The sequence below is a fragment of the Phoca vitulina genome, unplaced genomic scaffold (genome assembly GCF_004348235.1).
Source record: "Phoca vitulina isolate PV1807 unplaced genomic scaffold, GSC_HSeal_1.0 scaffold10, whole genome shotgun sequence".
In the NCBI taxonomy this organism is placed as follows: Eukaryota; Metazoa; Chordata; class Mammalia; order Carnivora; family Phocidae; genus Phoca; species Phoca vitulina.
In genome coordinates, this window is record NW_022589713.1 from 27,088,706 (window position 1) to 27,101,758 (window position 13,053).

A 13,053-nucleotide genomic window follows, 5' to 3' on the forward strand; every position below is an offset into this window, starting at 1 on the left:
TCCAGAGTGCTGATTCACTTACTTAACTATGAAGCAAGTTCAGAATGGCTGTCAAAATTTGATCATCTGTAACAGCAAAAAAGTCAATGAACCACAGAGAGCAGACAGCTGGGCTTTTAAAGAGCCCCTTGTTTTGACGGCCTCGTCCACTCTCCATCTCCTCATTACCTTCACTGTCTCAGCCATGCTGTAATGTGCACCGAGCTGGGTATAAATAGGTCTAGCTTAGAGGGAAGGCTACCAGTATAAAAGGTTAAATCACCCTACATCTATGGAAAACACTCCATTATCACTGCATTTTTTATTAAAGTAAAGATGCTTCCCTACTGTGCACAGAGAGCTATTTGCCCTGGTATTGTATAAATATTTGATGCCGGTCTTTTGGCAAAAGGCCACCTTAACATTCCAAGCTTGTGATTTACAAGAAGGATGTGCAAGAAGGAGATTTACCCTATTATTCCAAGAAGTAAATTCTGGGGGGCAACCGCTCTTCCCCTGCAGCCTCTGGGACTTAGCAAGCTAAGCTTCAGGCTTTTCCTCGTGGTGTTCTCCAAAATCCAGCTAGAAACGTGCACACGGTGACAAGTGGTCAATGTATGTGGTCTAGTTTTGCGGGATGAAATAAAAAGTCACCATTCTCCTTTTAACGAGCTAGACTGGACTATATTGTCCCTACTGGGGTACCCAGCCTAACAGATGTCCTTGGGTCTCTGAGAGCCCCTGTTCCCCATCAGAGGCTGCTTACAGCACCACCCTGGTGCCAGGAATGGCGCGTGCCAACTGCATAACCATAACTGTGCATGCTGTCATACCGACCTGCAACCCCCACCGTAAATGTAATCACTGGTCACCCAACCCCACGTCATGGTGCCAGGCTGCTCCCCAACCATACCAAGCCTAATTGACTGACATTATCAAAAGAGTGAGCAGGCCTACTGCCTCCCTCTTCCCGCGCCCTCATGGCTGCTCCTGGCCTGCCTGAGTGACCTAGAGGAGGTACTCCCCCTCTTCAGTTACAGCAAGGTGAGCTTGCAAGTGCAGAGCCATTGGGCCAGCCAGACGGGGAAGAAATGCGCTGGTGCAGGGCTTGCTGGTTGGAGACATGAGACCAGGCACAGTTGACAGTTCCTCATTGAGTCTTTCCCCCAAATCTGCAAGGCGACTCACTCCCTCTTAGTGGGTGAGTGAATGGAGGCCACAGAAGTTCAATCATGTGTCCATGTTCAAACGGAACTCAGGGGCCAAACTAGATCTAAAATGTGGTTTGTTTGATTCCAAAGCCTATGCCATTTCAATCACGGACAGAGATTCACTGAGCTACCACTCTATGCTGGGCGCTGAGGCTCCAGCTGGGGGTCATGACGCCCAGCCCGGGTTCCTAGCCTTGTGGAGTTACCTGACCACTATACCATATTCCACGCCTGGTGTTTCGGGTGGCGTCTTAGTGGAGTCACAGTGAGACTGGCCTTAGGGCTTCAGTTTGGGGTTAAATCTGTGCAGATGGCATGACTTCCTCTATGGGACAAAAAATAAAAACATACTTGGACGTGGATCAGTTGTACATATCAACACAAGAGATCGTGTACAGCAATGAGAAAAAAATGATCTGCAATTACGTGTAAAAATGTGGATGAATCTCACAAATACAGTGAGTGAAAGAAGCCAAACACAAGAAGGGCATTCATTCATATATTCCATTCATGTAAAGTTTACAACTCACTCTGGTGTTTCAAGTTGCAACTACGGTCACTCCCGGGGGGTAGGGACTATAAGGGGCATGAGGGGGGCTTCTAGGGGGGCTGGTATATTCTTTCTTGCTCTGGAGCTGGTTACATTGTGGAAATCTACTGGGCTATATCTTTAAAATGGGCATAGTTTTTCTGTATGTGTGCGATACTGCAATAAAAAGTTCATTCGAAGGGGCGCCTGGGTGGCTCAGTCATTAAGCGTCTGCCTTCGGCTCAGGTCATGATCCCAGGGTCTTGGGATCGAGCCCAGCATCGAGCTCCCTGCTCCACGGGAAGCCTGCTTCTCCCTCTCTCACTCCCCCTGCTTGTGTTCCCTCTCTCACTGTCTCTCTCTCTGTCAAACAAATAAATAAAATCTTAAAAAAAAAAAAAGTTCATTTGAAGATGTGCTATGGATACAAGGGAAAATGCATTTATGGCATAAGGAAACTCTCCCCCCGACATTGGTGAGTGGTTCCTCTGAAATAGGAGCCATGCCTATAATCAGTAGGCCAAACATTCCCAGAGATGGCCATGTTCCAAGGGAGTGGCTGCTGGAAGCACCTGGAACTGCCTCATCTCCCTTCTTTTCCATTCCGCCTACACCTAGCTCTTCAATCCCCCAGGCTCCTGTGATGCGCACTCTTAACACCAGCTTCTCCCCTCATCTCCATCGGCATTACTGAACATCATCCGGAAACTTTTTATCGATCACCTTCTGTATACGGTGCGTGGTTTACAACCCCTGGGGTGCTAAGAAGTATAGGACGCAGAACCCACCCAAGGGCTTGTAAGTATGTCTGTATAAAACATGTATCTCTATGTGTATTTTATTTGAAATAGGTACATTTTTTACATGTGTATTTTGCAAATATAAAATAATGTAGGTTATGCTAGGCATCAAAAAAGATGATAAAAATACCAAATGCTATTTGGATTTAGATGCGGACGTTCTCGGGGAAGACAATCTTTCAAAAGGCTAGCAAAGGAGAGCCATCCAGGTATAACGTGTCTCCTGGTGAGGTGCAGCGTGTAAAACCCAACATCATCTGGAATGTAGTGCAGTCACAGTGCTTCATTTATCAAGGCCTTAGAACAAAATGCCAGTTTGCAGGATACAGAGGCTAGAGAATTAGGTAAATGACATCATGAGGCACAGCCCGGACAAATAATCCAGGACATTCTGCAGCGTAAGAGGCTGGGTTTATTTCAAGCAGTGAAGGTCATAAAGAAATGACTCTTTTAGGTCAAAGAGAAGTGAGGCCATGGTCACCATATGCAGCACAACCTGGTGGACTGGATTCTGGTTTGAACCACCCGCTGCAAAGGACATTTTGGAAACAACAGAAAACATCTGAATGTGGGCTGGGTAAGGATGATACTGCCAGAGATGTAAGGACTGTGGGGCAGGAGAGGGTGAGGGGAGGGCCGGGGGAGTGGGGGAAGGAGAGTCAGGACAGGGCCAAGGGAGCATGACGCGAGGGCAGGGGGAGGTGGGGACAAGGACAGGGCAAGGGTAGAATAAGGAATGCAGAGCAAGGACAGGGCCAGCCAGGGGACAAAGGGAGGACCAGGGCGGGCAAGGAGCATTGGTAGCCAGTGATGGTGGCAGGGATTCTGCCGGCCTGGAGGCCCTTGGTTTTAAGAAAGCAGGCTCCTGGGGGGGGGTCTTCAGATGGTGGGCACCCAGGTCCACCTTGCCCTTCCCCTTGGGGATAGCCACCTGACTCCTCACCAACGGCAGAAGGATTCCCCTCCTGGCCTCTCCCACCCTCTGGAAGCAGAGATTCTGGCCTTTGTCTCACTGGGTGGTGTTTCTGTGTTTCTGTCCGCCCGGCTGTCTGACCTACCCCTGGACTCATCCACACAGGAGGCTGGCAACCCAGGTCCTGCTACTTCCCTAAAGGTGACTCTGGAGCTCCCCTCCCTTCCCCAGGGCCACCAAGGCCTCCCTGGGAGGCTAAACCTCTTGCCAACATGGTCATTTCTTTTACCTCCTCCTCATGTCCCTTCCCCCTCCCTTTCCCCTTCTTTCATCCTACTACTTTCTTGCCACGTACTAACCTTGGCAATGCCTTAACCACCCTGTGCCTCAGTTTCCACAGCCATGCCACAGGGATAACAACAGTAGCTGCTTCACTGAGTTATGGGGATTAAATGAGTTCCTATGTTTGAACTGCTTATACCAGCACCAGCACAGAGTAATTGCTAGGTGTCCATTAGCATAATTATGCTTCACTTTTATCTGTGTTTTGGCTTGCCAGGGCCCAAGGGCACAGCCTCCCCAGCCCAAGACACCTGGTCCTTCTAAGGCTTAATAATTGACCCCAGCAGAGGAGCCTAGAGACTCAGCAAAGGCCCAAATTTAAGGACCGTTCAAGTCTTTCCATGTCCTGGGGGGTAAAGGCTTGAAAACAGAAGCTGGAGTCCTAACTGAATAATTCAGGCTAAAACATCACCCTGTTTATGGGACAAAGTTCTCATGAGTTTTATGACTCTGTGGAAAATATTTCAGAGTACAAATATCCATTTAAGAATCAAGACTGGTGTTTTTCCAGATGGTAAACAGCTTAAAGATGTGCTTCCAACTCTGCCAGGTTTACTTGTAAGGACACTAATTATCTTATTAGAAATAGGTCCCTTTTTTAGAATTATGATCAGCTTGCCTTTTTTTTTTTTAAATTCTGGGAAAAGAGCATATGCATATTTCATCCCTGGCTAATGGAAAACTTGGGCTTTTCCAGAGCAGAAACACCCTAACCCACTGAGCATTACTCCCAAGTCACATTCCCCTCCCATCAGAAGCACACAGGGTGAAATTGCATTTGGATTTTGAGTGGGTTTAAATAAATGTTGTTCTGAGAATTTTGCAGCCATCCCCGAGACCAAGCCGGGCAGCTGCGGTGGAGCTTGGGGCTCGGCTTCCAGTTGCACTTGCCAGGGGAAATTTCATGTTCTGTCTTCCAGGCAGAAGGGCTGGATTTCATGCAGCTAAAGCCAAGGGAGGATATAACAGCATTTCAAACACTCCAGTCAAATCTGAAGAAAAAACTCTATGAATTATCTGTGTTTTTGGACTCGAGGTCAGAGAACAGGGTAGGAGGAAGGAGGAGGGAGTGGCCTTGATTGCCAAAGCCATAATGGCCCAAAAGATGATAAATGGCATTGTGAACTTTCGAGCTGTCCTCAGCTTGCCGCAGACATGCTGGGCAGCAGGACCAGAGAAAATTTCCCTTTTGACACCTGAATTCTCCAAAGCGGGGCTGCCTATGTAGCCACTCTGCTCAGTGAGTCACTGAACATCTTTAAGATGTTAGTACAACTAACCATCAGTTTCCCAGGGAGAAATTTAAAAGGGCGTATGGCCACAGAGAGCCTCTACGGGCCTAAGGGGAAATAAAAGGAGTCGTTGACACCATCCAAGATGGGTGATGGGGTGTCCCTGCAGGAGGCAGGAGTGAAGGGGCTCCTCCCCGGCCTCCCCTAAGGCCAGTGAATCAAGGCTGTAAACATCTGTTGCAAGTAGATGCCACTAGTGTTTTATGGTGCATCTCAAAACAGACTGTGATGTTCTCTGGCCTCCAGAACCTCCCCAAGCCCCCAGGGAAGGCCTCCTTGTACAGGGGGAGGCTACCAACCTTGCTAGCAGAGAGCCAAATTGGCTCTTCATTAGTTGTATTAATGAAATGTATACCCTAGAACCACACCAATACACAACTAGCCACTAAGAACATACAGTAATTTATAATATATTTATGTGCTTTGAAGTGGTCAATAGCCAGTGTGGCTGGTGGCTACCATATTGGACAGCACAGATACAGAACTCCCCTATCATCGCAGAAAGTTCTGTTGGACAGTGCTGCTTGACAGTATTCTTAATGAGCCAGCCACCTTTCTTACATCATTCACCCATTCCACAAATGGTTCTGGCCCCTTATACTTACAGTGCTTGCTGCTATCGTATTAACATGTTAACATGAGATATAGATATTTAGATAGGAACAAGGGACTCGCATCCAAAATTAAGACCTGTCTGTGCTGTACAGTGTTCCAAGGCTTCTGATGATTTAAAGCGTGTACCTTCCGAATTAAGACTGATGTCTCTTCCGCAGATGTTTGCTGGCATTTCAAGGATTGCAAATAAGGTAGAATCCAAACTCTGTTCCTGACTCTGCTGATTCTTGGAGAGAAAACTGCTCGACAACCAAGACACGGTGCTGTCAATTCCCCCTGCCAGCTTCGGCTGGGATCAACAGATTTGGTGTTACGTTTCACTTAGGAATCCTGCTGACTGTTAGCCCTCAGGATCCTTACATGCTGGCATGCTGGCCCCACTCCCCAGACTGCCTCCCAGCTTTGATGCACCCTAGTGACTCAGCTTGCCATTGTGTTAACCCCAAACCCTTTCTTTGCTTGACACACTTCCCCGCTGTGGGCACACCCTCTCTCTGCCTTAGAAGAGCGGCCGTCAATAGGGCTACTCCATGCAGCCACCCCCAGAGGGAACTCATTACTGAGGAGGGGGCACTGGGTGCCGTGAGACCCAGAGACAGTGTGTGTCTCCACAGAGCTTACAGAAACGAGGCAGTTCGATTCACTTCTCTGGGGTTAATTCCAAGGTGCTTCTACTGCTACTTCCAACAGTAATAGTGTCTACAAACAATTTGCACTTTTGGAGCGGCATGATCCCAGGGGGTAATTAACAAACGGGAAATCATCTTTTTAAAAGGCTTTAAAAGCAACATGGATTTGAGGCCACCATCAAAAACACAGAATCATTTCCCTTTCGCTGTCATTTTAGAAGATACCTGGCTGACTCCTAGAAAGGTTCAGGGAGCACAGGTGGTGGGTTTTGTAGACAATTCCTCCAAATGTGTTAAGGAGAAATCAAATGCAGCGAGTTTATCAGCTGCGGAGCTTTCTGAATGGGGCAGGCTCCGAAGACGGGCTAAGATGAAAAGAGAAGCAGAGTTGGCGAGGGCCGCCCAAGGTTTGTAACTTGCATACCATTGACCATGCCAAGGTAGAAGACCGCATTCACCAGCATGCCTCCTTTCCGGAAGTGGTCACTCATGTGCTCCAACCAGTTGGCGTCCAAACCGCTCACCGTCTGGCCGTTCTTGGAGACCCGGAGAGGAATGCTGACGGGATAGTATTGCCGGCATTTCTGATGGCTCTTCGGTTTGTTGAAAAGGGCGAGGATCTCCATTTCTGTTGGGATTTGTAAAGGAAGTGGGAGAGAAGAGGTCAAACAGTGATAAAAACCTGCCTCCTCGGGTCTAGTGGAGCCTCTTAGGAGCTTGGAGAAACGCTGTCAAAGGTAAACTCTCTGTTAGGGTGCACTGTTGCCGAATAATAAAACCTGATTCCAGGTTGTAAGTTAGGGAGCCTTGAAAGGTAAATGGACGTCAAAGGTTGAGCTTCCAGTGGGGGACGTGGGTTTTGAATCTGGCATATGATGATGAACAACTGTTATCTGGGATCAGTTTGTACAGTCAGGTGTCTGTGAAGACATTGTAGACATTTCTAGAAACTCATACAGAGGTGTTTTTGGGGGAAAAAAGTGGACATATTTGGGTAAGAGCTGGTCTTTTTAAAAAAGGTGCATATACAGAGACACATAAAAATAAAAATACTGCTTTAATTCCAGGAACCTTGTACACCCCTGAACTCACTATTTATAAACTGCAGCGGTGTTTCCTGGGGCCAAAACCATAATACTTAATCAAGTACATCAAAAACACACCATTGATATGTAAAAATAAGTATGTTCCCGTAAATGGGGGTTCCTGCCTGGAGTGGTAGGTAGATGGCACCGGCAGTGGAGCTCTGAGCTTTTCCTTCCTTCATTTATAGCTCAGTTCTTCAAAAATCAATACTCACTACCACCCGGCAGCTGACCCGCGCCAGCCGTACGTGCTGCTGGCCACGAGCGAGAAGCATCGGCCTCGAGGAACAAATACCTGGAATTTCAATCTAAGTCTTGAAGGTCTATTTTTGTGTTACTCATTTAGTCAAGCAATCAGAGTTTACTCAGCTTAAAAAGCTTTGCTCACACAGGCTAGTCAGGAATATGCTTTGCTTTCCAAAAATATCTATTGGAATAATAAGAAAATCCCCACCCTTCTTTCAAAGAAATATTTTAAAGGTCGTAAACAATGGTTGACATTAGCAAAAAGGACACAGCACACTCATGCTCCCTGCAGGGGAGACCGTGCCTCGTCCCACAGTCTGGGACGCAGTCTCCCATACTTCAGTCTCTCACAATTTTGCAGTATCCAAACATTAGCTGAATTATTATTCTTTTAAGCACAATCACTGTCCTTTAGTTAAATAAATGAATTTAAAAAGGAAACTTTGCTTCATGACCAAACAGCTACCACTTGCTATAAACAGAAGGGAATGATGAGGCACATTAACACCAAATATGTCCATCCACACAACATCTAAAATTATCCCAATAGGTATTGTATTCCGGGCAAAGGAAGTCTTTTACAGCTCCATCTGAGCAAACAGCAGCCGAGATCTCTGGGGAGCAATGCCAGGCCATGACACTTTGTCATCAGCAAGAGTTAAGCTACCGGGGGGACCATTTCAGGTCATCCATTGGATAGAACCAATTAGGAAAGAAAGGTGCCCATCTTCAAAAGTGGCCACCTGGATTTTAAACAACCGAATCTGGCCTATTTATGATCCCCACTCCAAATTACCTTTCTCAGTCCACTCGCCTGACTCAGGAAGCCACCTCTCACCAGTAAATGCTTTCACGCAAGAAATTAGGTCTTGGTGTACGGAGGTGGTAATCACTAGACTATATTCATGACTTTGAAATACACACTGGAGGAATGGAGTCGAGCAAAGGAAGGCTTGTAATGGAGCGGAATCAAGCAATGGATTGGAACTAAGGGGGACAGGATGTGAACTACAGGATCAGGCCTTCTCCAGTCCTTACGTGCTAGGGGTTCAAATAAAAGCCCCGGCTACTAAAGACAAGAAGATAAGCGATGCTTTAGTGAGTCCCTGACTTCATCTGGATTTCTTCCAAAGCAAACCCTGTAAGTTTCTGAGTGCCAGTAGTTTATTTGGGACGTGATCCCAGGAAACAGAGCGAGGGAGTAGGGGTAGGAAATAGGGAAGCGAGGGAAGCCAGTGAAGGGTGCATTAATGAGCAGGTTACTACTATAGTAATTGGGACTCAGTTAACAGAGGCCCCTGAGACACTGTACAGAATACACCTCAGATTGCCTTACCAAGGTGCAAGGAAGCCTGGGCATTTATCCTCAGGAACTGAGAGCCACTCCTGAGGTACGAATTCCCTGGGGTTGTCCGGCCTGCTGGGGCATGTTCCCGTTCCAGAGAACGCCTGCAGGCAGAGGCTAAGCCCACTGTCCTCAGGTGACCCCAGGGTGGGCCAGAGCACCAATCATCACAGTCTGCTCTAGTCAAGCACAAACACATAGAGATTAAAAAGAAAAAGAAATCACAGCCTCTACATGGGAGAGGCGAGTGGAGAATTTGACCACGGCCAAAGTCCAAAAACACATGACAACACTTTATCACCCAGAAGGATTCCCCACTCACATGGCAAGACAGAAACACAACTTTCCCAAATGCGTAATGAAACAGAAAAAGGGGAAGGGGGGCTGCTGGACGTGGGGTGAAGGGAAGGCAGAGACTGCCAGACAAGGCAGACAGCGCGGTGCTCACAGCGCCCCAGCCCTCCCATCGGGATCCTCCCCAGGGAAGAGGGCTGAAGCCAGAGACAGAAATAAATGTGTCAGGAAGGGAAGGAAATGCTGCTGGACTCAAGAGCCTCCAAAGCATTAGTAGCGATGAAATATTGGGAGAAACCTGATTTCAGATGCGTAACCCTTTAGTTAATTCCCCTTTCCCGCTGGAGCCTTGGCCACAATCCTCTCACTATTCACATGGGAAACCGGCCAAGAGAAACTGTCCCCAAATGATGCCCTTTGATGTTTTAATATTCTGATTCTCCAGCACACATCATCACATGAGCAGGCACTGAGGGTTCTAAAAAGAAGTCCCAAGTTTGTTTAAATTTTCTCAGCTGCTCTGTGACTCTGCCATGACCCCAGCTGGAAGATTTTTCCAGACATGGGACAGAAAGTCCCAAAGGAGGGGGAAAGGCATTGTTTCTGAGAATGTTCTGAGAACAGCTGAAGAATCAGACTGGCAGAGCACCCAAGGAGCATCAAGACTGTCTTGCCTTTTATTTTTATTTGTCTTCGTGTCTTTCTCTTCCTCCCTGACACAGGGGGAGCTTGCCTCATGCTATTTAGATCCCCCCGTGTGCAGAAAAGTCCCTGTAATATGACAGGGGATACATACATGTTTGTTGGATTGACCTGAGCCAGACAAGTGCAACAAGCTAGGGGAGGAGGAGGGGTCTTGGGGCCTCCTGGGTGCTGCCAGCCTGATAGCCAGGCCCACTAGGGCCTTGCTAAGCTCCTCAGGAGCAGGAAGGAAAGAGGGAGATGCCCAGTTCTGAAGCCCATGCCAGGCAATGGGGATTTAGGCACAGGACAGAAGTCTGCAGTCTGTCTGCAAGTAAGGCCCCAGGGAGCCTGTGATTGGCAGGGAGCAGGCAAGCTGGTTGGGTCGGGGTGTTCCAAGAGACCTCCAGGCTGGAGAGAGGAGAGAGTTCAGCGTCTGGCTACAGCATGGGCCTCCAAGGGCTAGAGTGGGAGGAGGAGGAGGCTGGCGAGTTGGCTGGGTGGGAAGGAACATGTGGGAGTCGGACTTGACCTGGTAGTTGGACTGAGTGGGAGCTAAGGTCTGCTGAGGTCAAGGCAGGGGGGCTCAGACGAAAGGTTTGCACTGGGAAGCAGGGCTGTGGGCTCTGTGGTGGGGCAAGAGGGCAGAAGGGCCTGGAGCCCATCCAGATTCCTGAATCTGAGAGAAACTGCTTCAGACTTCTGTCAGGCGCGGGTACGACCAGCAAGGCACGTCTGGGCCTGGGTGGGGCCTGTTTGTGAGGACAAAGTAGGGGAACCACGGCATACGCAGGGCTCCACGGGAATCCCCCGGCAAGGACAGCGGTAGCCACGGGCACTTTCACCTCCACCATCTGATGTGACTCTCCCAGCCCACGCGAGGGGCCACATCGGTTCTATGCCCAGAAACCTTAAGTGGATCCCCCAGGCATCACAAGCTGGAAAGTGGCAAAGCCAAGGTTTCCAACCCTAAACCTTGCGCTGTTCCCAAATCTAACAAGAGGCTAATTTCATCAGTACACAGAAAGCAGGAGCTGCCGCCCACAGCTGGGAGCTCAACAGCTCTTTGATAATGGACTGACTGAAAGGCCAGAAAGATGGTGGCAGGTGGCAGATCAGGAGGAGGCAGAACTGCAGGGTAGAACCATCCTGGGGGCACGGGGAGGGGAGGGCGCTGGCCCAGCGCGGGAGGGGGGCCACGTATCAGAAAGGCCACACTCAGGAGGACACCTCCTCCCCCACACACACAGTGAGCTGGCTGCCAAGGAGGCCTACTGAATAAAATACAACTGAGGTCACTGGCTCAGGTTTCTGGCTGGCATTTCTAAGCATTTGAAGTGACTAGGCACAGGATAGGAAGGGCAGCGCTTGGAAGATGTTTGATTGTTATTTCAGTGACAGTGAGAACAATCTGAATTTGTGTGGACCTTTCTGGCCTCCTTGTTTCTCTGACTGAAGATGTCGCAACAGAGACGCTGAGGGAAGGACAGACAGGAATGTTGCAGGCCAGGAGAGAAGTGACAGGTGGACATCTGGGGCGCCTTCTGAACCTTTCCCTGCACAGGCCTTCCCCACCTGGCCTGTTCATTAAAGATGAAGAAAGCATGCTCCCCATCAACAGAAATGCATCACAAGGGGCCATTTGTGCTCTTCTGAGCAGAGCTGCTGGGGGTGCTGTGTGTTCACCACAAGGCAGGGGCAAGTGTGGGAAGGGCAGCATCCAGGAGTGGGGCCCCGGGCTGTCCCTGCACCAGCTCAGGGGACCCCTGCGTAGCAAGGACACTGAACCCTCAGGAAATTCTCCAGGACAAGGAAATAAGTCAATGCCCAGGAAGAGAACCACATGATGGGTCTCCAGAGGGACCTGCGTGGGCAAGGGGAGCATAACCTCTGGATCAGAGCGGCCGTTCAAGAGCCCACGGGGTTGGGGAGGGCCCGCATGCCCTGTGTCTGGATGGCGAATTCGCTGGCAAGCCCTATGTGAGCAGTTGCAGCCTAGACCTGGCTCCCCTAGGCCTCCTATAAAGGAAATAAATTAAACGAGGGGAAGGAGGGGGAAAGAGGGAGACTCCCTCTGGATTTTTTTTAATTGTCTTGCTGTGATTGCCTATTTAAGCCCACCTGGCAGAAAGAGGAGTAAAAACACTTCACCCTCCTTAGGGGGCCCTGAGAGAAAGGCAAGCTGAAAGCTGAGCAAGCAGCAGGGAGGTGAAGCTGGGCGGATGCGGGGAGCAGGGTGATGGTGCAAGGAAATGGTAAGACTTCTCAGGAAAGAGATTTAGGAGAGAAGCTGGGGTCAGGTGAAGGCCATGATCAATGCTGACAGGGCCCCTGCCTGTCCGGCCTTCGGGAGGCTGGATGCTCAAGCTAGGAGATAAAATTTCACTACATGAGGGCATGGAAGGTGATTTTCCTTATCTGCGAAATGGGCTTAATAATCACATCCGCCATCATAAAGCTGTTGTGAGGCGCCATCAAGATGGCACATCGGAAGAACTTAGACCGGTTCACCCAGAGAGATGCCACCATCGTGACTGCTGTCTGCCCATCCCCCTCAAGGCATGTATTTGCACCAGTAATGCCTGTGTGTTCATGAACTGATGAAACAAGTCCAAAGGCTCACTTATGCCACGCAGCGAGGAATAAAGGATAGCAACGAGCTGCCAAAATTTCAGAGACCTGAAATAAAAACAGTTCACACTTAGAGTCAAGCAGCGCTGAGTGCCTTAAATGTACCCCTCACTTAACCTTTCCACAAGAAACTATTGTTCCGTCTCTATTTACTAGGGTAAGAAACTAAAGCACAGGAGGGTAACTTGCCCAAGCCTGCCTAGGTAGGAGGTGGCAAATGGAATGGATATAAGTGGAGTCTAGATTCTTAAAGTTTATTGAGAAGGAGAGGGAGAGAAAGAGAGAGCACCAGCAGGTGGGAGAGGGAGAGGGAGAAGCAGGGGAGCCCGACCCGGGGCTGGATCCTGGGACTCCAGGATCACGACCTGAGCTGAAGGTGGACACTTAACCGACTGAGCCACCCAGGCGTCCCCAGAGTCTAGGTTCTTAACCACAGTGCGACCTGCCTCTCAATGACTCCT

At 49.1% G+C, this 13,053-nt stretch overlaps 1 protein-coding gene across 3 annotated transcripts in view; it reads right to left on the reverse strand.

The window, feature by feature from the left end:
- Positions 1-13,053, reverse strand: part of RFTN1 (raftlin, lipid raft linker 1) — a 192,143-nt gene that overhangs the window by 42,264 nt on the left and 136,826 nt on the right. For all 3 annotated transcript variants that reach the window (XM_032408761.1, XM_032408760.1, XM_032408759.1), the window contains exon 6: positions 6,735-6,938. In XM_032408761.1, the coding sequence (XP_032264652.1) occupies positions 6,735-6,938 (204 nt within the window). The remainder of the gene's footprint in view (positions 1-6,734; positions 6,939-13,053) is intronic.